This window comes from Thalia democratica, chromosome 1, assembly GCF_965202585.1.
Source record: "Thalia democratica chromosome 1, ktThaDemo2.hap1.1, whole genome shotgun sequence".
Lineage (NCBI taxonomy): Eukaryota > Metazoa > Chordata > Thaliacea > Salpida > Salpidae > Thalia > Thalia democratica.
The window spans coordinates 49,292,736-49,314,219 of NC_139165.1; the positions used below are offsets into that span (position 1 = coordinate 49,292,736).

General features: G+C 27.3%; 1 protein-coding gene across 1 annotated transcript in view; it reads right to left on the reverse strand.

The window, feature by feature from the left end:
• The window catches only part of LOC145843398 (uncharacterized), a 46,648-nt gene that overhangs the window by 20,618 nt on the left and 4,546 nt on the right, over nucleotides 1-21,484 (reverse strand). The window contains exons 7-45 of the mRNA XM_082950876.1: nucleotides 21,069-21,211; nucleotides 20,860-20,995; nucleotides 20,569-20,705; nucleotides 19,966-20,092; nucleotides 19,377-19,670; nucleotides 19,168-19,308; nucleotides 18,642-18,767; nucleotides 18,425-18,583; nucleotides 18,062-18,217; nucleotides 17,877-17,963; nucleotides 17,561-17,728; nucleotides 17,243-17,392; nucleotides 17,075-17,168; nucleotides 16,507-16,703; nucleotides 16,224-16,317; nucleotides 15,947-16,075; nucleotides 14,631-14,860; nucleotides 14,260-14,423; nucleotides 13,081-13,183; nucleotides 12,631-12,742; nucleotides 12,388-12,539; nucleotides 11,757-11,910; nucleotides 11,343-11,458; nucleotides 10,092-10,233; nucleotides 9,166-9,320; nucleotides 8,441-8,547; nucleotides 8,219-8,266; nucleotides 7,965-8,100; nucleotides 7,486-7,703; nucleotides 7,185-7,298; nucleotides 6,733-6,914; nucleotides 6,416-6,557; nucleotides 6,150-6,270; nucleotides 5,742-5,940; nucleotides 5,322-5,462; nucleotides 3,970-4,179; nucleotides 3,349-3,500; nucleotides 663-757; nucleotides 96-303 (exon numbers count right to left, since the gene is read on the reverse strand). Coding sequence (XP_082807002.1) covers nucleotides 96-303; nucleotides 663-757; nucleotides 3,349-3,500; nucleotides 3,970-4,179; nucleotides 5,322-5,462; nucleotides 5,742-5,940; nucleotides 6,150-6,270; nucleotides 6,416-6,557; nucleotides 6,733-6,914; nucleotides 7,185-7,298; nucleotides 7,486-7,703; nucleotides 7,965-8,100; nucleotides 8,219-8,266; nucleotides 8,441-8,547; nucleotides 9,166-9,320; nucleotides 10,092-10,233; nucleotides 11,343-11,458; nucleotides 11,757-11,910; nucleotides 12,388-12,539; nucleotides 12,631-12,742; nucleotides 13,081-13,183; nucleotides 14,260-14,423; nucleotides 14,631-14,860; nucleotides 15,947-16,075; nucleotides 16,224-16,317; nucleotides 16,507-16,703; nucleotides 17,075-17,168; nucleotides 17,243-17,392; nucleotides 17,561-17,728; nucleotides 17,877-17,963; nucleotides 18,062-18,217; nucleotides 18,425-18,583; nucleotides 18,642-18,767; nucleotides 19,168-19,308; nucleotides 19,377-19,670; nucleotides 19,966-20,092; nucleotides 20,569-20,705; nucleotides 20,860-20,995; nucleotides 21,069-21,211 — 5,739 coding nt within the window. The remainder of the gene's footprint in view (nucleotides 1-95; nucleotides 304-662; nucleotides 758-3,348; nucleotides 3,501-3,969; nucleotides 4,180-5,321; nucleotides 5,463-5,741; nucleotides 5,941-6,149; nucleotides 6,271-6,415; nucleotides 6,558-6,732; nucleotides 6,915-7,184; nucleotides 7,299-7,485; nucleotides 7,704-7,964; nucleotides 8,101-8,218; nucleotides 8,267-8,440; nucleotides 8,548-9,165; nucleotides 9,321-10,091; nucleotides 10,234-11,342; nucleotides 11,459-11,756; nucleotides 11,911-12,387; nucleotides 12,540-12,630; nucleotides 12,743-13,080; nucleotides 13,184-14,259; nucleotides 14,424-14,630; nucleotides 14,861-15,946; nucleotides 16,076-16,223; nucleotides 16,318-16,506; nucleotides 16,704-17,074; nucleotides 17,169-17,242; nucleotides 17,393-17,560; nucleotides 17,729-17,876; nucleotides 17,964-18,061; nucleotides 18,218-18,424; nucleotides 18,584-18,641; nucleotides 18,768-19,167; nucleotides 19,309-19,376; nucleotides 19,671-19,965; nucleotides 20,093-20,568; nucleotides 20,706-20,859; nucleotides 20,996-21,068; nucleotides 21,212-21,484) is intronic.

A 21,484-nucleotide genomic window follows, 5' to 3' on the forward strand; every position in this document is an offset into this window, starting at 1 on the left:
ATCAAAAAAAAACATCAATTACGCTAGATTTGATTTATGAGTATAATTTCTTTATACAAAATATTTTCTGCCACTCTATCCACAAACTCAGCCACCTAAAGTCGTTGTGGTCAGACAGACGCCGCCGTACGGTGGCAGGTTGGCTCTTATCTGAAAGTCGGAATAACTGAACACTCTGTCGTCCAGTCCGAGCATTGAAACGTTCACACGCAAAAGATAAAATTCACCGGCTGTGAAATAATTTTTGTTGACAACTATCACAGAGGAGTTGCTGCCTGTGGTAGTAAACGACTCCCAGCCGATCTATAAAATATACAGCATTTTAAGTATATCAAACAATAGTAAAATAGTACTAGCTCTAAATTTTTTTTACGAGTTCCTAAAGTATTTTTGAAGAACATATAATTGTAATAAACTTAATTTTTGTTTACTTTTACATCATTCTAACGAAATAGCTAACTAAAAAAGTATATATATGTACATAAAATACTACAGAAAACGCTTTAAAGGAACAAATAGTATTATTATTTATTTATATACACTAGCATAAAAATCATCGTTTTTAAAATTCCTTTTATAAACTGCTCACAAAAAAAAATTCTAATTAAGTTTTCTTATACTTTGAAGTAATTTTTCCGTAATACACTTTATTAACAACTCACAACTTCTTCTTGATTATAGTTTTTTTCAATATCTTCTTCCCCTTCGTCTTTTTTCTGCTGCTTCTTAGACTTTTTCTTTTTCTTATTTGGTGAAACTAGATCATGATTAGTAAAAACAAGTATAATTTTTAACATAAAAATTATTTCAATTAGGAAGAAAAAATTCAATATTTTAAAAATTGTTTTTAATGTTTTTGTATTGAATGTATTAAAAATTAATTTCAAAAAAGATTTTGGGCTTTGAAAATGATATATTCGACCTGTGCAAAAACCTAAAATTTTAGAAAAGTAATTCCAAATACCAAAATGAGATAAGGAAAACAATTAACGAATTAAAGAAAAGAGAAAAATTATAGTCAAGGCCGACAAAACATCAAACATATACGAAGTTGACATTGATCTCTACAACAAAACACTAATGGACAACATAACTGCGAGCTACAAAAAGGCACCAATTAAAACCTTAATTAATATAAACAACGAAGCTACAGGAATAATTTCAAAGAACAAAATAAAAGGAAAAATTAGAAGTTTTACTGACAATAATGCATTCATTACCTTTAAAGACCACAAGGAAAACTTTCCTTATAACTTAAAATGCAGACTCCTGAATCCAGCAAAATCAAGTATTGGAATAATCAGTAAAAACATTTTAGACGAAATAATCCCTAAAATTAAAGAAAAGACTAAATTGCAACAGTGGAAAAACACCAACAATGTTGTAACATGGTTTAATAAAATCACCAACAAAAGCAGTTACACATTCTTAAAATTTGATATAGGAGTTTTATCCAAGTATATCAGAAAACCTGTTACTGAAATCTATCGAATTTGCAAAGAAGTACACTAAAATAACCAGCTCAGACATAGGAATTATACTGCACTCTTGCAAGACAGTCCTTATACATGACAACGAAGTTTGGATAAAAAAGGCTGCAAAAGAAGACCTATTTGACGTGCCGATGGGAAGTTACCATGGCGCTGAAATTTGCGGAATGATCGGCTTGTTTCTATTAAACAATTTGAACCAATTTTTATCTAAAGAAAACTTCGGGTTATACCGCGATAAGAGCCTTTTGATAATTAAAAAACGTTCAAAAAGAATCATAGAAAAGCCAAGAAAGGATATCAGAGCAGTTTTCTCGGAACAAAACTTAAGAATCAAAATTGATCTAGGCAGCAGCAAGGTAGATTTCCTGAATATTTCACTTGATCAACAAAATGATATCTACCATCCCTACAGAAAGTCTAATGCAAAAGAAAAATACATAAATATAAATTCCAACCATCCACCAAGTGTCGAAAGAGAACTACATAATATGATACAAAATAGATTGTCTACTCTGTCAAAAAACGAATCCATGTTTAACAAATACAAAGAACCGTACGAAGAAGCGTTAAAAATAGTGGCTTCAATAAAGTCCTAGAATACTCAAACCAAAAAGATGGTACAGCTGACAAAAAAAGAAAAAGAAGAAGAAAAAAGAAAGTATTATACTACAACCCTCCATTTAGCTCAACTTTAAAAACAAAAATAGGAAAAGATTTTCTAAAGTTAGTTGACAAACACTTCCCCAAAAACGGACCTCTCAATAAAATTCTGAACAGAAATACAATCAAAATTAGCTACTCATGTATGCCCAACATAGAATCAGAAATTAGCAAACCAAATTTTAAAATCATAGAGGCGAGCAAAAACTAAGAGAAAAATGAAACAACCTGCAACTGCAGAGTTAAAACATCATGCCCAGTGGAAGGTAAATGCCTTTCCAGAAGTGTTATATACAAAGCCACGGTAACACACAATAACAAAGAGTACCATTATATTTGATCTACAGCAAGAGACTTTAAAATTAGATACAACGAGCATATGCACAGTTTCAGAAACAAAAATCCGAGAGAATCGACGAAACTGAGCTCCTTCATCCAGACCGCCAAATTCAGCAAAGAAATGACCAAGAAATACATTAAGTGGAAGATAATACATAAAATTAATCAACACAAACCGAGCAAAATTTGCTCACTGTGCAATGTAGAAAGACTTGAAATAGCATTTGCCGACAAAAAAATATCTCTCAACTCCAGAACTGAGTTAATTGGCAAATGCAGACACTTCGCTAAGTTTTATTTAAAATCATAATGTTGTCATGTCCGCACTTACAAATTTTATTAGTAAATTTTATAAGTATATTACATACGTGCTTGCATTTTATTTTCTTTTATTTTGTTTTTAATTTATTAATTTATTTTGTCATTATTATTCTTTATTGTATTTTTGTTGCATCTATGTTTATCTATTTTGTACTTATCTAATAGGCTATACTTAGTTTGCCATTAAGCATTTTGGAGTCTTGTTAATCTAGCAAGCTCATTTGATTAATCAGTTGTAATAACAATATAATTAGTGTTGATTAGTGTTGTTTAGTATATATGGCTTTGTCTATCTTACTTTATAGAGTTTTTAATCGTGATCATTGCTTTGCATGAAACACCGTGTTGAGTAAAACTCTTATTCTGAAATTGTCTAATTAATGTATTAAAAATTATAAAAAGATTATTAAATAATTTAGCTATAAACCTATAAAAAAGGTCGATCTAAACTGCTTTAAATAAATCAAAAAATAGTTTATAAAAATAATCAGAATTCCTTTTCCTTTTCGTTAAATAAATGTTCTTTCATACTTACATGTGGGTTCAGTGACATTTCGCAGTTTTGCAGTAAGTTTGTAAAGTCTCCATTGATAAGTTGGCTCTCTGTGGACTTTACAATTTCTACATTTTATGTTAAGAGCTAACGCTTGGGACGGGTTGACTTTTTTCTTACAATTTTCTGCACAACTAAAATAGTGCACAATTAATTAAGAAACAGTTAATGTATGTAAATTTTTTAGATAATTAAAACCAAATGAAGAACAAACAAGTTATGAAACAAGTTTTAAATAATAAAACCTTTATTTAAATGTTAGTAATACTAGAAATAAGTACTATGATAAAAAGTTTAAGATACTGAACAGGAGCTTAAGTTAAACATTTTAAATTTGTTAAATTTTCATAGAATAATTATAAAAAAGCTGTTTTAAAACGTTTTTAATACTTTGTTGTTTTCCAAAGTCTAAGGCTAAAAGGATTTTGCAAAGTTTGGTGTTTTAAACTTAAAATATGTACTGATAAATAAAAAAATATCTAAAGTTTTAATGAAAATGTATTAGTTTTCAGATGGAGTTCTAAGAGCAAGTTTAGTAAATAAATAATACATTTAGCAAATAAAATGTAGATGTTTGTGTGTAAGCAGTTTAAAAAATCTTACTTAATGAAAAAGTCGGGAGGGTCTCCTTCCTTCACCACTATTTTCTGCTGAAACTCCTGCTGGTTGCGACCTTCTTTCGTCACAATCACCTTGTAGAAGTAGTCGGTGTACAACTCCATCATGCTGGTGTTCATGTGGAACTTTCCTTCGTGCTCGAACTGCACCTCGTCTATGTCAGCTATGCATTTTGAGTTTGCCAGCGGACGAAATCTGAAAAAAGTATATGCAATTACTTTACCTGATGGTAATAAAGCAAGGTTTTCGTCATACATTAAGAACTATACACGTTTTACTACAAAGAATTGCGTTATAAAACAATGTTTTACTTTATCAGAGATCTTCAGCTATAAACAAGTTCTGTAAATTAAACAAACATTAGTGTAGACCAGGGTTTCCCAAACTTTTTTGCTGATGGCCCCCTTTAAAGAGTTTGAAAAAGTAATGGCCCCCTTCAACATATAGATTACTCATAAACTACTATAAAATACACATAAGACCTTTTTTTTTTTTTTTCTATTTTTTTTGCTCTTCATCTGCAACTCAAGAATGTCTAGTGTAAGTTTCAAGTTATGGCCTCATGGCCCCCCTGTGGCTCCTTTACTGCTCATGGCCCCCCCTCTTCCCCCTTTGCTGCTCATGGCCCCCTAGGGGGCCACTTGGCCCACTTTGGGAAACCCTGGTGTAGACATTAAGGCTTAATTCTAATTTACAAACTATTAAAAACTAGTATGTTTAAAACTATTAAAAACTAGTAAAAAATTAAAAAGTTATTCTAACAAAATTAATAAAAAAATACTTAAAACTAAAATCTATTAAAGAAACGAATACCATTTAAAAAAATTAGTTATTAAAAAATTAGATTTATCAAAAAAGTTACCAACTAAGGTCTGAAAAACTTGCAAATGAAGATTGGTATACATGTTAGTTAGTAAAATGCATTTTAAATAAACATCACTTCAAACTGAACTGTAAGCTGTAAGTTTATATATAAAAAAAGAGTTTTAACATTATGACGTTACAATAAACTAATTTGGTTAAAACTTAGTAACATTATAGTTTTGCAAATTTTTAAATACATAATTGTATTTATTTTGTTGTACCCAATTTATGAGCTTTAATTGTTACACTTAAAACCAAATGTATACAATATCTATAACTATAATAAACATATTAACAGTGGTGTGAAAATCTTAGATCTAAAGAGTAATTTTTTCAAACTTATGCACCTTGTTAAACAAACTAATTTTTTTTTTTATGTTTCAACAACATATTATTTTAATTATTGTTTAAAACAATTTTAACGAAGAAGTACGTTTTGATTTTTATTTAAAATATCAAATAAGCAAGTGTACTTCTCATCATTAAATCTTCTACAGAACCAGTTAAACTTGAGTCCACTTTTTCGATTTTCGACTAAATCAGGGTCATATGACAGCCTCAAAGCGTCCCAAGTAGCAAATCTTCCCGCTCCAATTGTACGCATATTTCCACCACTGTAAGTTTGTATTTTTGTATTAATGTATGCATTTTATAAATCATTTGGAATAAAATAAAGAATTTTTTATTCAAGTAAGTATAAAACGCTTAACGTGTTGAAAATATTGTTATTGGTACTTCTCGAGGATTCAGTTTAGTGTTAATCAAATAAGAAGATACTAGCTTTTTTAATTAACATTTTATTAATTTACTTTATTAGTAAACTAGAATTTTCTAAAAAAACTTCCGTTTAAAGTAATGTAAAGGTTGATAAAATTTTATAAATTTAAATGCACCTTATAAAAGCTATCAAAGGTGAGTTGGTGACAGTCATATAAATCGAGTCCATGCTTTGAAGCGGTTGAGAATCGTCCAAAAGTTTGAGGTCCACTGATATCCGGTACAGACCTAGCGAAAACGTCAGGGCTGGAATGAGAATTTCGGAGCCGCGAGATTCCAACGGGAAACTTCCTGTTGGCTGGTTGATATTTCCATCTGAATAATTTTTTAAAACTTGACTTATTGTGTATTTGCTTAGAATTATAAAAACCTTTACTTAAATTATAATAGTTTTAACTTTATGAAAATTAATTTTAAAGTTTACTAGATTTATTCAAGTTAATTGATACAACCTTAATTAAATTTTAATATAGCTTGCACATTTAAAAATTATTTTTAGTTTTTATATTGATGTTACATCTTACGTCTGAAGCTAAGAGCTTGCCAAGTAAACTTTACTCCGGGAAATTGTTTGCAAACAACGTTAGGTGTTGAAGTAACAACTACTTTTTTTGACCGATGTAGTTTCTTTGGTTTGTCCACAATCTAAATTTTGTTAAATAAAACTCTAAAAAATTTAAAGATATAAATGGTTTTAATCTAGAATAATACATTTAATTCTATAACTAAGTTGACTTTCTTTTAAAATGTCCTTGAAATTAAATTGATCATTTATTTTACGTTTGCTAACTTTTCCTTCGTCTTCAATCGTAATAGTCGGAAATATGCATCCCCTTTCATTTATTGCTACTTTGCAAATCTTTTCTTCCACAGAACCATCGTCAGTAACAGTTACTTTTACATCGAATATGTTCTCTTTTAGAAAATCGTGTCTAAAAATATGTTTTGGTGATATTATAGTATGCTTGAAAATAAATCACTTTGATCAAAAAAAGTCTTTAGATAATAAAATAACTTTAAAACATTATTAGTTTGTATTATGATAATTTGAAGACAGTTTTATTTTACAAAACACCTTTTAAATAGATTCTTCGTTACTGAACATACCTAAGTTTAATTTGGTTATTGTTTTCGTTCGGTCTAGTGTCGATGATCGTGCAATTGAAGTCTTCATCCTCGTAATCGGTTTCGCAAATGTACGAACAGTTAGTACCGTGAATTGAGTGATACGCAAACTGACCGTCGTTGAAGTCCCACTTGACACACCCGCTTTTTCCCAAGTACACAAACTGAACATAATAATGATAAGCTTATGAATTACTTTGCTAAAAATTGTAAACAAGCGTAGTTTATTACATGTTACTGGTATAAACTGTAAAAAAAACTAGTCTATATAGTATTTCAAAAATTTATCAATAACTATTTATTGCTTAATATACGCATTTACTGAATACAGTTCATCAAACTAAAGTAACTTTTAGTTTAAAAATATGTTAGACTATGTTTTTTGCAATTAATTAAATACATATTTAGAATTTTGTAACAAAAGTCTGTCTAACGGTAAGTGTGAGTTCTACAGTTTCATTTGTGACTGCAGCATTGTTATGGTTGAGAGATCTAATTTGAAAACCAGAAACTTCTTTCCAATACTTTCTTTCGTAGTGATCATAAACCTATACCAAGTTTTTTTGTACACTTTAAATCAAATTAAAACTGTTTAATTTAGCATAAACTTATATTTTAGTCGTTTAGAAGCAGCTTATAAATTGCTGTTAAACATAGACTGTCATTTAGGGCTAAATAATTCTAGTTGAAAAATAAGTTTTAAGAACTATTGAGACAATCTATTAATGTACAAACTTTACTGATTGAAAGCGGTGGTGCAATAATACGATCTTCTTGAAAAAGAAGACACTCCTTTGTGGTTTTGTGGATAGAAATACTGCGACAAATAAAATTTCTCTCAGAGCAGCATTCTGCTAAGCAAAACTCAAGTGTAGAGTTTGTAAAAGTCTTTAGAGGCAGTGACTGGGACAAATGAGTATTTGCAAAATAATGATAATCGTTGCTGCATGATCCTGTTTTTGTTATAACTAGTTCAATAACTCAAACTAATTTAAACATTTATTAAAGTAAAAAAAAGAAGCATTGCTTTAAAATAAAAAAGTCATTAAAAAAAAGCTTGCAAAACAATTTTAAAATATTTTACCTAAGAATTTACTCATTTAAATTCAGAGTACGTTTTTTGGAGCACAACGTGTTTAGCTAAAGCTTACAAAACTCGAAGTAATAAACTTATAAACTCTTGTAATTCAAACAACTGCACATCTTCAAATAACCTTTAGTTGTTAATTGAATAAACTCATTGTCACTCTCAGTATCCTCGTTCACTGCCCTCACTGCCAGTTTGTACGAAGTTTCAGGTTGAAGACCGACAACTGTCACGTACTCCTCTTCTTCAACTTTTATTGTTTCCTTTAATTGCGTAAAAAGCTAGTACTTTATTGAAAATTCTTTTCGTAATTTAATTATATGTGTGGTTTAAAACATTTGTAATTAAATGTCTGCGTTTTAATAAAACAGCAAAACTTACATCTGGCTCAGAAGTGGTATCCGAACTTAGCGCTGCTTTTTCATACACCTGTAAAACGACGAAAAGTATTATAAAATATATTCTGATAATTAGTATTGATTTTATTTAATAAGGGTTTGAATAATTTGAAAGTAGTAAAATATTTCAGTATGAATTAAAGTAGTTAAAAGTTATTTTCTTATATAAAGTATCAGCTTGATTTTCAATTAATCAAGAAACTACTTCAACAATGTGATGTTCAGCATCCAGACCTCGCACCCACTCTATTTCTGCCTCAGTATCCATGTAAAATCCTTCTAACATAGTAACGTTTGTTGGTTTTGGAAGTTCTGTAATTGAAACTTAGTTAGGTACAAAAAACAATTTTAAAAATAATTTTCAATCGAGTATTTTTAAAAAAATAGCTCTTAAACTCTACTAAACTTAATACATGTTCAATACTTTTGGTGTTATTTTATGCAAGAATAAAATTGATTATAAAGTTATACATATGGACTCTAAATATATATAATTCAGTTTTTTAAATATTTTATTGATACCAACTGTATACAAAATTTTTTGGTTTCGCAAGTTTATAAAGTCATATCTAATGAACAAAGAAAATTATTAAAATAGTTCTTAATAAAAACGTTATGTTAAACTTTCTCATTTTATAGTTTTTGTAGGATGTCTTCGAGCATTTAACCAAACGATAATATGTCAAGACTCTAGAGGATTTATTTCGGGTGACTTAGTTTATATATACATTTTTTTAAATGTTTTATGGCTTTAAAGTTTTTTATAAATTTAATTTAATAATTGCAAACAAAAGAATATGTATAAGTAATATACTTTAAGCTAAAAAACATTAGTACAGAAAGAAAATACTAACATTAAGTAAACCGCTTGGAATAAATTTGTTTTTTTTTCAAGTATAAATAACAAAAATAGAAACTATTTTTTCTAACTTGTAAATCGATGAAGATATACTTCAAAGCTTTCAGTATTTTTGTTGACTGCCTTCATTCTAACTTTATAATACGAGGCTGGTTTTAAGTTTTCCACAACCACCCATGTTTTAGATTTAACAGTTATTTCTCTTTCGGCCAGATGAAGAAAAATACTATAAAAATTTAAAAGTATCAATTACTAAAGTACTAAATTAGAAAATTTATATTTTTTGTTTTAGAGATTAGTTTGTATCTAACAACTTCACAATTTTTAGAAAGGTCTTTTATACAAAGTATTTGAAAAATTTTATGTTTAAAGGCCAAAAAAGGTTGTGATTCAATTCAGTTTTAACCTTGTCTAGTTTCTGTTTGTAGTTGAAGCTATTGACAAATATTTTTATTGGTAACATATGTTTTATTGGAAAAAAATATTTTAGTATATGCTAATTCAAAAAATAAGATGAAATTAAACAAATGGTAATTTTGTTTGAAATAAACTTTAGTTAAAACTGCATACATTCCGACAATATTAGTAACAGTTTGTACGAATTAATTAAAACACTTAAGTTTTTGAACGTATATAAAAAAGAACTTAGTTTAAGAAAATTATTTGTAAAAGTACAACAAGGTTACATAATAGAAAGGTGAAAAAAATAGTCTTAACTGTGTTCATTTGTAAAACATACTTTGCTGACCCAATAAGTCAGTATATACAATTTAAAATGATATGTAATTATCATTTAAACTTTTAATTTTATTATGATCATTTTGTATTTTATCTGATTAACTCATTAAATCAAAATTTTTTGAACTTAACAAATAATATTAAATAAACATTGAAAGAGTCCTTAAACAAAAAAATGTTCTGTATTTTTTTTCTACTTATTATAACTTTCATTAAAAGTATAATATAAAACTTAAGTAAAATATATATTTCTTTAAACCTATAGTCATCTTCTTCTCGTTGTTGAATTCCTACTATCAAAAAGTATTCATCCGCTAGGGCAACCTCACTCCAGCTTACATTCATTGATGTATCGGTCACATGTTCCTTAAGTGCATCGAAGTTCTCCGGTTTTTTCAGTTCTATTTTATCAGATACATTGTTAGTGATATATTAACAGCTGGAAAAAAAATAAACTAACTTTAGAAGTAACATTGTTGTTAATGTAGAGTCTCGACGTTTAATGTTTTATTATACTTGATACTTAAATAAAGTCTATATATAACAACTATATAGTGCTATAATTACATAGATTTATATAAACTTATACAATCTAGAAATATCATAGAACTAGATTTCTGCTCTACAAGTCTGCCTACTCAAAGGCTTCTCTAATATTTGGCGTAAAAATTACAACAGGCTCAAGTAAACAAGACCAGTCAAATTTATAACTATTCTAGAACGTTTACATAAAAAAACCTTGTAATATGATATTTCTTCACATATAACCATAGAAAATTAAAAACAAAAATATTCACTTCATTTTAAAACACATCATAGATTTTTGTTTCATATTTTTTTTAATTACAAAGAATTAAAAAAACTTGACTTTAATAAATAAGATAAATTTGCATTAACCCAACAAAATGCAATTAACTTTAACGTATAACTGTTCTGAACAAGTAAAGTGTAACTTTAATTAAATATTGAAATAGATTGAAAAAACTTGAGCTTCTAAAAAATATAAAAGATTTAATCATTTCGTTTTACTTATTGTTTTATGCTTATGTATTAAAAATTATCGGTTTTATAAAACGGTCGACAAGAAAAGGTAAACCAGCATAAACTTAAAATTTAAAAAGTGACTTCTTATAAATCTTAAATCTTTGAATAAAATTTAATTTTATTTGTATAAACTTTAAAGTATAACTTTCGGTAGTGATAGTAAAATATTTATTATATTTTAAAAAAAGCTAGTATTAACTAGTTCTACGCATTATTTAGAACCTCATAGAACTAAGTTTTTTGTTTTCTTGCGCGTTAAATATGTAATATTTCATGTTTCATCAAAACATAAGAACAACTTTCAAAGTATAACTTTTGATAGTAATAGTATAACTATCTTTTTTAAAACAAGCTAGTATTAACTAGTTTTACGCATTATTTAGAACCTTATAGAACTAAGCTTTTTTTGTTTTGTTGCGCGTTAAATATGTAATACTTCAAGCTTGGTCAAAACATAAGAACAAACTTGTAAAACTAGATGTTGTAACTAAATCACTAAAGCTTCCTTCATTTGTATTGTTTGCTCTTAAAGTCACGTGGTATTGTTCTCCTGAATTTAGATCGTCAAATTCCATTATGTTTCTGTGTTAAGAGTGTTTAGATAATTTTTCCTCTTAATCTACTTTGTAAGATGTTTATTTTAGTTAGCTTAAATATAGTTTCAATTTATATTTTATAAGCCTTTGTTTCAATTACAATTTTGATGTCCGACAAATAAAACATAAAATAATGCTTTACTAATTAAAGTAAAGAAAACAAAAACTATTAAATATACAATAAAAACTTTAGATACTTGCAAACGTTTTTTTTTTTGCAAATTTCTCGAATCTAGAAATTTAAAGTCATACATACCAAGTTAATGTAATTTTCAATTATTTACTTGTCTGTCTCTACATTCTTTACTATTTGGGATGATGAATTGTATAAATAAAGTTCATATTTATTTGCTCCAGTCACTTTTTTCCAAACAGTTTTAAAACTAGAGTGTGTAATGCTTGTAGGTTTTATAGAAAATCCCTTTGGTGTAGAAAGTCCTTTTATTGTAACAAAAATATTTAGAACTAAAAAATAAAAACACAAATAGTCTTTTATCAAAGGCAAGTTTTAATAAGTAAACAAATTTAAAGCTTTAGAAAATAATCTTCACAAAAAAGTGTAATATTTATTTTAATAGTTATGTTTTTAATTTAGTACTTGTTACTATGAGCTTTCTTTTCGTTAATAAAAGTTTATTTTTATAATTAAAGTATTTTATATAAGTAACTCTTTTTTATAAAACATAAATTCTTTCTTTGAAAACACATAAATTGTGCTTTAAACTTCAAATAAAATGGTTTAGAATTAATTTAGATTTTTAATATTTACACTTTTCAGTAATTTTATTAACACTTTTTATTTTAGATTTTTGTTTCATGTACAGAGTGATACAAACAATGAAACAAAATATTTAAAAAACTTGTAAAGCAAGTCAACATTTAAATATACTTGTTTTTTTGCTTCTTAGAACTAACTAGTATATTGCTGAACAGTAGATTGCATTCCACCAGCTTTTGAACTTTTTCCCATTATAGTAATTGTGTACAAAGTACCATCTTTTAAATTATCTATTTGGAACGAAGTTGCTTTAGTAAAAAAACTCGATTGTCTTCTTGAGTTTGCAGGGCTGTTTTAAAGGTTAAAAGTAATAAAAAGGCAATAAAGTTACTAATAAACAACTCCAAAAAGATACAAAAATCTATAACTTTTAAACCAACTCAATTTTAATTAAATATTCTCTTGCATGTTTTATTTTATTCCATTGAATTTTCATTGTGTTGGATTTCACTGAACTTTCTATGACTTCAAAATTTTCCGCAGGTGATAGCTCTGAGACAATATAATAATTAAATAATAAAAATAACATAAAACTAATAGACTTAAGTCTTTTTATTAATTTCATTATAAAAATGTTCAAAATAAACAAAGATAAGTGCGTTGTTACAGAATTATATTTCCGTCGCGTTTTGCTTTATATTAAACATTCTTTTAGTAAAAAAAAGTTATGTTAACATTTTATTAAAATTGTAAACAAAATATTTTAACTGATGAAATATTTTATAATAACAAATGTAGACGCAGTAAATTAAAAAACAAACCGCTATTGTGAATACATAAACTTTTATCCTAAGTGAATAATGAAAAATAAATAAATATAGAAATTTCACTGGTGGTTTCTTTTATTGTAGAAGCCTCGCTTGTAACATGGACATTTCCAGCTGTCACTTTGATTGTGTACACATTGTTTGGTACCATGCCTTCAATGAGAATCTAAATTTAAATTTAAAATTTTGTTATTGAGTATGCTTGTTTTTTATATTAAAAAAAAAACTGATTTAACTTTTTAGCATCTAAGACAAAAACTATAAATACTTTAAGTTTATGAAAACCAACATTTATATTTCATTGCAGTTAAAAGTTCCGTTTATTTCTTTTTTTTAATTGATTTTTTCTTGTAGTTTTCATACCATTGTCCGTATGAAATGTTATCAATTAATAAATTCAATTAGGTGTCTTCTTTGTAAAAAAAATATTTGACGGTCTTGTTTTTTTTAATCAAACAAAACTTAGAATAATTAATCAAAAAAAAAATACTAAAAAAATATTTAAGCTCAAATTCATGTTTAATAAAATCTATATGAAAACATTTTATTTGTAAATTGTGTATTTGAAACAATTTAAAAAAGTTTAGCTGACAATTGTTTTCACGGTAAGCACGAAATTAGTTTTGTTGCGCACGAAGTTTTTTAGAAGTATCAACAAATACACTGATGTTCCAGAGTTTGGAAACTTTGAAACTTACAATAGGTACCCCGGGGTCTGTGATATTCCTGGGGTATTTTTCACTAAAAAAGGGTGCTGTAGTATTTTGTCGAAGTAAATTGAATAGATAAGTCATTCTTAAAGATTAATTTAAATTAAAATCCTTCAGCTAATTAGCGACTCACTGAGCTTCAGCATGGGATGAACAAAGTTTCTTAGTGAGCACAGATTTTAGTTACCGTAAAGACCAAAAGTCCAGTTAACAAAGTAATCCTCATACACAAAAGCTATAAAAAATCTAGATCGGATCAGACTTTCAAGAATCGGTATGAATAACACAAAACAATCATTAAAAAAGCAAACGGATTCTGTTTAATTGTATTTGAAATTCGGAAAAAAAAAACTGGCTTTTAACCTTCACTAATTGAGAAGTTCTCAGTTAAAATTTAAAGCCCGATACTGAAGCTAACGGGGAAAACTCTATTTAGAGAACAATTTAGCAATTAACTGATTAAAATAGTCTAAATTTTATAAACTAATCTAATCTATTATTCGTCCTTACAAGTACAAAAACAACTGCGTACAGGTGGTTTGGTTATATTTCCTTGTGCTTTGTTTCTACTTTGCCATCTACCATCAGGTATAACTTCAACTTTGTAGTAGTCGGCTTTGTCAACGATCCACCATTCAATACTCATCGACTGATTTGTAACGTGTGCTGTTTCCAACGACTTTGGACTTTCCAGATCTTTAGTTGAAAAATAAGTTTTATATTTGCTGCATGACTTAGTCAACAAAATATCATTTTTAATTTATCATGAATATGTACATACTAAAAAAAAGTTGTTTGCTTTTTTAATAAAAACAGTGAAACTATCAACGTTATTCGTAGATATTAAAGAAATGTACGTAGATACTTTACTGTATAATAAATTTGTTTTTTCTCAACAGCGACCTGTAAATTGTTGCATTTGTACTGGTATGCTGTCAGTGTTTTCATTAATTGCTATTAGTTCTATGTGGTACTTGACCCCTGATGGCAATCCTGAAAACTTTATGTTTGTATACGTCACATTGACTAAGTAGTTGTTCGTACTGTCAGGGTAGACCTCATTCTTTTCAATGTTTCCTACTTTTTGATAAGAGATAGGAATGAAAGTATTTGATCTTTTTATCCGATGTAAGCTGAATTTAAGTACGATTGATTAACTCTTCAATATCTATAAATTAACTAATTTAATAAAGTTATCAAAACTAAAATAGCTAAAATGGTATATAGCTGCAAAGATTTTTTAATTAAGGTTTTATTACTTAGATTTTTTTCTAATGATTTCTCTGTCTAAAAAAATAGTAGCTCTAACTACGGTGATCTTCTACAAAAGTTTGCATACCTAAAAATACTTTTGTAGAAAGTTAACAAGCTAAATGCTATTGATTTTTTTATTTTAAATAGTTTTTTTCTAAACCTAAAAAAATGATTTTACAGATGGTATAATGTATTTAAATCTTTTATAATAATCTTAAGTAATAATCTGTTATTATTTAATTTAATTCATAAAAAAAAACTAAAACTGTAACTCTTGAGAAATACAAAAAGTTTTACGTAACAGCTTTACGTTTAAAAACTTTAAAACCCCATATATAATATAAAAACACCTTATAAGCATTTAGTTATGGTGTCCAATCTAAAATACATAATGCATGGATTAAAGCAAACAAAGTTTATTTTAAGTTTTATTAACTTTTTCTAATTTTCAAAGTTAACACTTTGTTATGAAATTAAAATTATTTAAATCATAAACAAATATTTTAGTCTAAATATTTTTAATCTAAAACAACAAGTATAAACAATGTACACTCTCTACTAATAAACATGAGCTCACATATAAAATTTAAGTATTTCAAATGGTATAGGAATTATAAAATAGTAATGATATTAAAACCTACAGTACAAACTAATTTATTAATACTTATGTACATTATGGTTGTCTGAGATACTTCAAAGTAGTAGACTTCAACATTTGTACTTTTACGTTTTGTGTCTAACTTTTAAAGTTTAAGTGTGCATAAATTGCGTGTTTAAATACTATGCTTTTTTGAAGTAAGAGTTTAAGTGCATGATCATGGTTAATTCCTACTTTATGCTTGAGTTAAAAATTACAAATACATTTTTATAAACTATATTTGAAATTATTAAACAAATGCATAATAAATAGAGTGTTGATAGAAAGGTAGTAAAGTGTCTTGATAGTTAACGGTTTTTATTCTAACTTATCTTGCGTGATTCTCTTAGATCGACTCATGCCATTTGAGTTTTCGAAGACAATAGAAGTTACAAGATCACTCAAAGGTGTATCTCTTACTGTTTTCGATTCATCATACAAAGCAGTAATTTTGATGCTGTTAAAACAATATTTTATTATTTGGTCTGAAAACAAAATTAATGTAGCAATTTTAAATAAAAATACAAAGTATTAATTTTGATGTTGTTAAAATAATGTTTTAACATTTTTTGTAGAAACAAATTTAATGTAGCCATTTAAAATACTTGTAAATGTTACTGTTAACGACTGGTCTCCATTGAAGAGTAAATTCTTCATAATTTAAACCAATCAGTTTAAATTGTTGAGGTTTTGGAAGCTCTAAAAAGTAAATTAAAACTTTGATTGACTTTATTAATTAGGTAAAACAATATTTTAAGTAATGATTAATTTGTATTCATCTTAATAAATTGTTGGAGTGCTAACTTGATTGTTTAAAAAACTACTTAAACTTGTTATTTAGTTTTTTTTCTCCGTGCTTTATAAAAAAGAATATTCTAAAATACTTACTGGTGTGAACTTTCAAAATTTGTTGTAAGCTTCTTGTTTGTGGGTTCGAAGCAATCATAATGACTTGGTAGCATGTATCTGCTGACAATAACTCAAAAGTATACATTGAGTCGAAAGCTTTTTCGTTGAATCTACTCCTATCAATTGGTATTTCTCCATCATTCTGTTTTTCTTTGTCGCAAGATACAGTGGTAAGCCTTTAATTTGAAAACATTTAAACCGAAAGTATGAAGTATTTAATTTGTTTTATTTAAAATTTATAATTAAGTTATATGTATTTCTTATTTAACTAAACGGTCAACGGTTGTGTTATAAAGTTGCGTGTTATTATTTTATTACTTTTACATGGCTTAAATTCATAATCAATAATTTTTCTTATGCTTTAGAAATGAGTACACCCTTAAATAGTTTTTAAGACTCTACTCTTATGTTAGTTACTTGTTTTTTATTCTTCACAAGTAGTATTATGTATCTTTGTTTGTAGAAAAAAACTACAATCTATTAGTTTTTTCTTATAAGTAAAATTATTTTACTAAAGTAAAAAAATAATTAGAAAAAAAATATCAACTCGTAGTTTTGACATGAAGGAACATCATCCCAATCTAGCGAAATTGTTTTATCAGTTACTCCAGTCAAAGTAAAGTTACCCGGCTTTGGTAGTTCTGTATAACAATTAAAACTGTTTTCGTACTTAACTTTAAAAAAAATTTCTTGCTAACTTAGTTAAAAAGCTTACTTGTGAACTTTTTTATGTTTATTTGCAGACTTCTTGTGTATCTATTAACAGATTCTACGGATACATCATATGCAGTGTTTGAATCCAGACTGTTCAACACAACTTCAGTTTGACTCACATTTACTTCTTTTACAAGATTTTGATCGTCACCTTTTAACATTTTTTTTTGATTTTATCAGATACTTTTCAATAAACTAGTGAGTTAAAGATTTGAGCTGGGTGAATTAAAATACAAAATTTTTAAATTTGTTAAATTTAGTTTAGCTTAAAAAACCTGGCACCAATACTTAAATTTAAATACACTGGTCAAAAACAAACCTTTTTTATACCGCACTAGGTAAAAATCGCTTTGATCAACCTTTTGCCATGTGACCACCATTGAGCTAGTTGTTATTTTTTCTGGGGCTACACTTAATGATCTTGGCGTTTGCAGGCGAGTGAATGTATTTAGTTCAATTGGAAAACTTTCCGTATCTTTATTGAATGCTGTTAAAATAATTGTTAAAATAAAAAAATAAAATTGTAACTATTATATTTTAAGATAAGCTATCTGTTGTTCAAGAACAAAACTTTAAAGTTAAGTTAAGTATGATTTACAAAATAAAAAGATTTTGAACATTCAAATAATAAAAACCTGTTATTTTGAAAGTATAGTTAGTTGAAGCTACCAGTGGCCACAGGTATTTCCAATTTCCTTTTACATCCTGCACCAAATCAATACCTACAAAACAAATTTTTTAGTACTCTCTAAATAAATGACAAACAAATAAAACTTTAGAATTATTTAAATACAATACTTTATCTTAAATAACGCGAAACCGTTATTGACGTCCATTTCAGTTTGGTCCGGTCTTAAAGTGGTGACAATTTCGAGCCTGTAATGTTGAGCTCCTGGTACTAACTCCCAAGTTAGATTGATGGAAGACTCTTTCAATGTTTTCGGGTCAAATGTCAACCATGCTGGTGTCTTTAGCTCTGACAAGTTTGTCAAAATTGATTATTTATTGTCTTATTTATGCTGCGATAGTTTTTGGTAGACACTGAAGTTTAAAAGAGGTTTTTATAATAAAACTATAAAATATTAACAATTAATTATAAATTATGTTTTGGCACACAGGTGTTTAAGCGTTAAAAGTAATTATTAAGTTAGAACATATTACAAGTAAATAAGTTAATCCTTACTTGTGAATTTTTGCATAACTTTCGGTTTACTAGTTAACTCTTCTTTGAAAGAAACGATCATTACTTCATAATCAGTAAAGGGTTTCATGTTTGTAAGAGTAACTGAGGTTTCTGTAGTTCTTCCTTGACCCTTGACATCGCTTTGTAAGTTATTTTCGACTAAAATGTGTTGCTATTTTATGTTTATCAAGTAAGTAAAAATACAAAAGCAACAAACCGGTTTTATAAAGAGTATCAATATCTGAATAAGGTTGAGCACATTTGAGCTCTTCATCTTTCAATGCAGGAATTTGAATATTACAAGATTTAGATGTTAAAATTTCTGTGTTTCTTTTAACTGCACCTTAAAAATTTTAAAGCTTCGTGAACGATCCTTAAACAAGCTTGTAAAATTAGTACATACTGTACTTCTATAAAACCATTTTTTCATTACTATCACATTTTTATTTCTTTAACACTTTTCTTTAAGTATCAATCACTGACTTTATATATAGCTTGGTTTTTAACTTTTGTCCACATAGATTTTTTAGTTTTTTATAATAAGTCTTGAACGTAAAATGTCTTACATAATACGACATACCTACTAATATAATGTCTTTTATAGTCGTTTTAAATGTAATTAATAAGCAAAGAATGTACAAATTCAATATAAACATAGAAAAACTGTAATACTAAAGTTCAAAGTAAAAGATAGACTGACTAAAAAAATAATTTTAATTTATATCTAATGTTTGAAATTAAACCTCTTTCGTTTGACTGCTTTGAACAGTCAAAAACTAGAATAAGATATTCTTCAGCTCTCTTAACTTTTTTCCATCTAACTGTCATCGATGTATAGTATGTTTCATTATACGAAGAAAAAAACTCAGTTGGTTTTGATAATCCTGTAACAAAAACGGTAGGTTTATAACTATAAATTTCCATATTTACAAAAAAAAAAACGTTTTCTGACTTGTTGTTTGTTCTTCTACGATAGGAGATCCAGTAGTATTATGGTTCCGTGAGTTTTCAGGGTACACCAACACCTTATAATTTGTTCCTGAGTCTAAGTTGTTTATTTGAGCAGAAAAAGTTCTCGCTTTTATACCATCTTTAGAAAGCTCTCTTACTGTCTGGTTGTCAGTAGGAGAGGGATCCACAACTATCTTGTACCAGTAAGCCATGGTAACGTCAGCCCAACATATGATGAACGATGTGTCTTCGATGTAGTCGGGTAAAAATTCTAGTGTCTTTATTTGAGAAAGCCCTATAAAAAATTTACTTCTTTTAAATTCTGTTTTCATCGACTGAGTTTATCAATAAAAATAAATACAAAAACCTTTTTTTTTTTCTTTCATATATTGTAACTTTTAAAAAGTAAGTTTATAAAAGTTTGAATACATACCAGTTTTTTCCAAATTTAGTAGTAGACATCATTTACAGATTTTTACATATTAAATTCCATTATAATATTTTTTTTTGTAAAAACTGTATATACTTTTTAATGTTAAAGAGTGTAGTAAAAATTTTACAGTTTGCTTTGAACTTAAACAAAATCAGACTTGTGTAGACATAATCTATCGCAGGAAGACTTTCAGTGACTTCATTTTTTGCATAAATACCAAGTCTATGCTTTACTGCAGGTGAAAGTCCTTTCATCTCTACCGAAGTTTCTTCTAGATTATCTTTCTGTAAAAAAAAAATCATTTATAAGCACTTTTGTTATAAGTAAAAAATATTGTTAGCAAACTCTATTGTATTCCTTAAATTAAAAACACAAATGTTAAGTATATTGATTCTTTATAAACGTTTATGACTATTAAAAGTTATACCGTTCTACACTTACAAAAATAACGATTAAATAATTAAAAAAATGTTTTTAAATTGTTACAATTTATAATTTTGTAGAACTATTTAATTCTAGTTAAACAAAAACAATTAAAAAAATCAATATAAGATTCTTTAATACAAAAATATTGATATTGACTTTAGCATTAATTGTTTATTTTTACAACAGAACTAGAACTGTTGTACTTGTAACTTTAATAAAATATCATATTTTTTTAAGGATACCAATTTAGTTTCATAATGTAAAAAAAAATACATCCATTTTGTTAAACGTAAAAAAAAACTGAAAGCATATTATTTTAAAAGTATCTACTTACCAAGAAAACTTCTTCATCGGTAATATCGTTAACCATTTGGACCTTGTATTTACTAACTCCTTCAACCGGAGACCATTCTACTGAAGCTGAACTTGAAGTTACATCTTTTACTTTTATCCACTGAGGTGTTGGTAATTCTATAAAGTAGAGGATATAATTTAAAGCCAAACCCAAAAACAATTATTACGAAAATTGTATTAAAAAATAAGTTTAACCTAATTAAAAGAGTACAGGTAAATTTTAAATTTTAAAAATTTTATTTGCATTGTGTTCAAGTATGACCATACTAACTGGTCCAAAACTCATAATGTACTAGTTCACTGTATGAGTTAGCATCAAAAGCTTTTAATGTAACTGTGTATTTTGAAGCAGGTTCCAGGTTTAAGAGCATAACTGAAGCTGAGGTGACCGTTCCTTCTGATATTTGCTAAAAAAGTAAACGTTTTATCTACTACTTACGGTTTTTTTGTTAACTTTTTAATAACAAAAATTGAAAATACTTGTTCTGGTTTTTCTTCTTGATCAGTAAACTTGAGCAAAGTCCAGTTGAAAGAAACTTTATCGTTTTGGGGGTCTTCCCACACAAGTTCACAATGAACACTTGAATCGTTAGCTACTTTTATTGTTTTTGGCGTTTCAATTTCTTTAAAAGTACATAGACTTAGTAAAAGCTTATTATTTATTTTATAAGTATAAAAGCAATAAGTATACAATACTAGTACAAAACAGGTTTTGACTTTTTTATTGGCTTTAGAGTTCTGCTGATGTTTTGCTAATACTTGGTTTAAAATCTAGTTTTTAGACAGTTTCTTATTCCATTTAGATAAATTTTTAGATAGATTTTAATTTCGTTTAAACTTTTGTTACATTAACTTAATTCTATTTGTTTTAAGATTAGAACAATTTTTACCCAGTT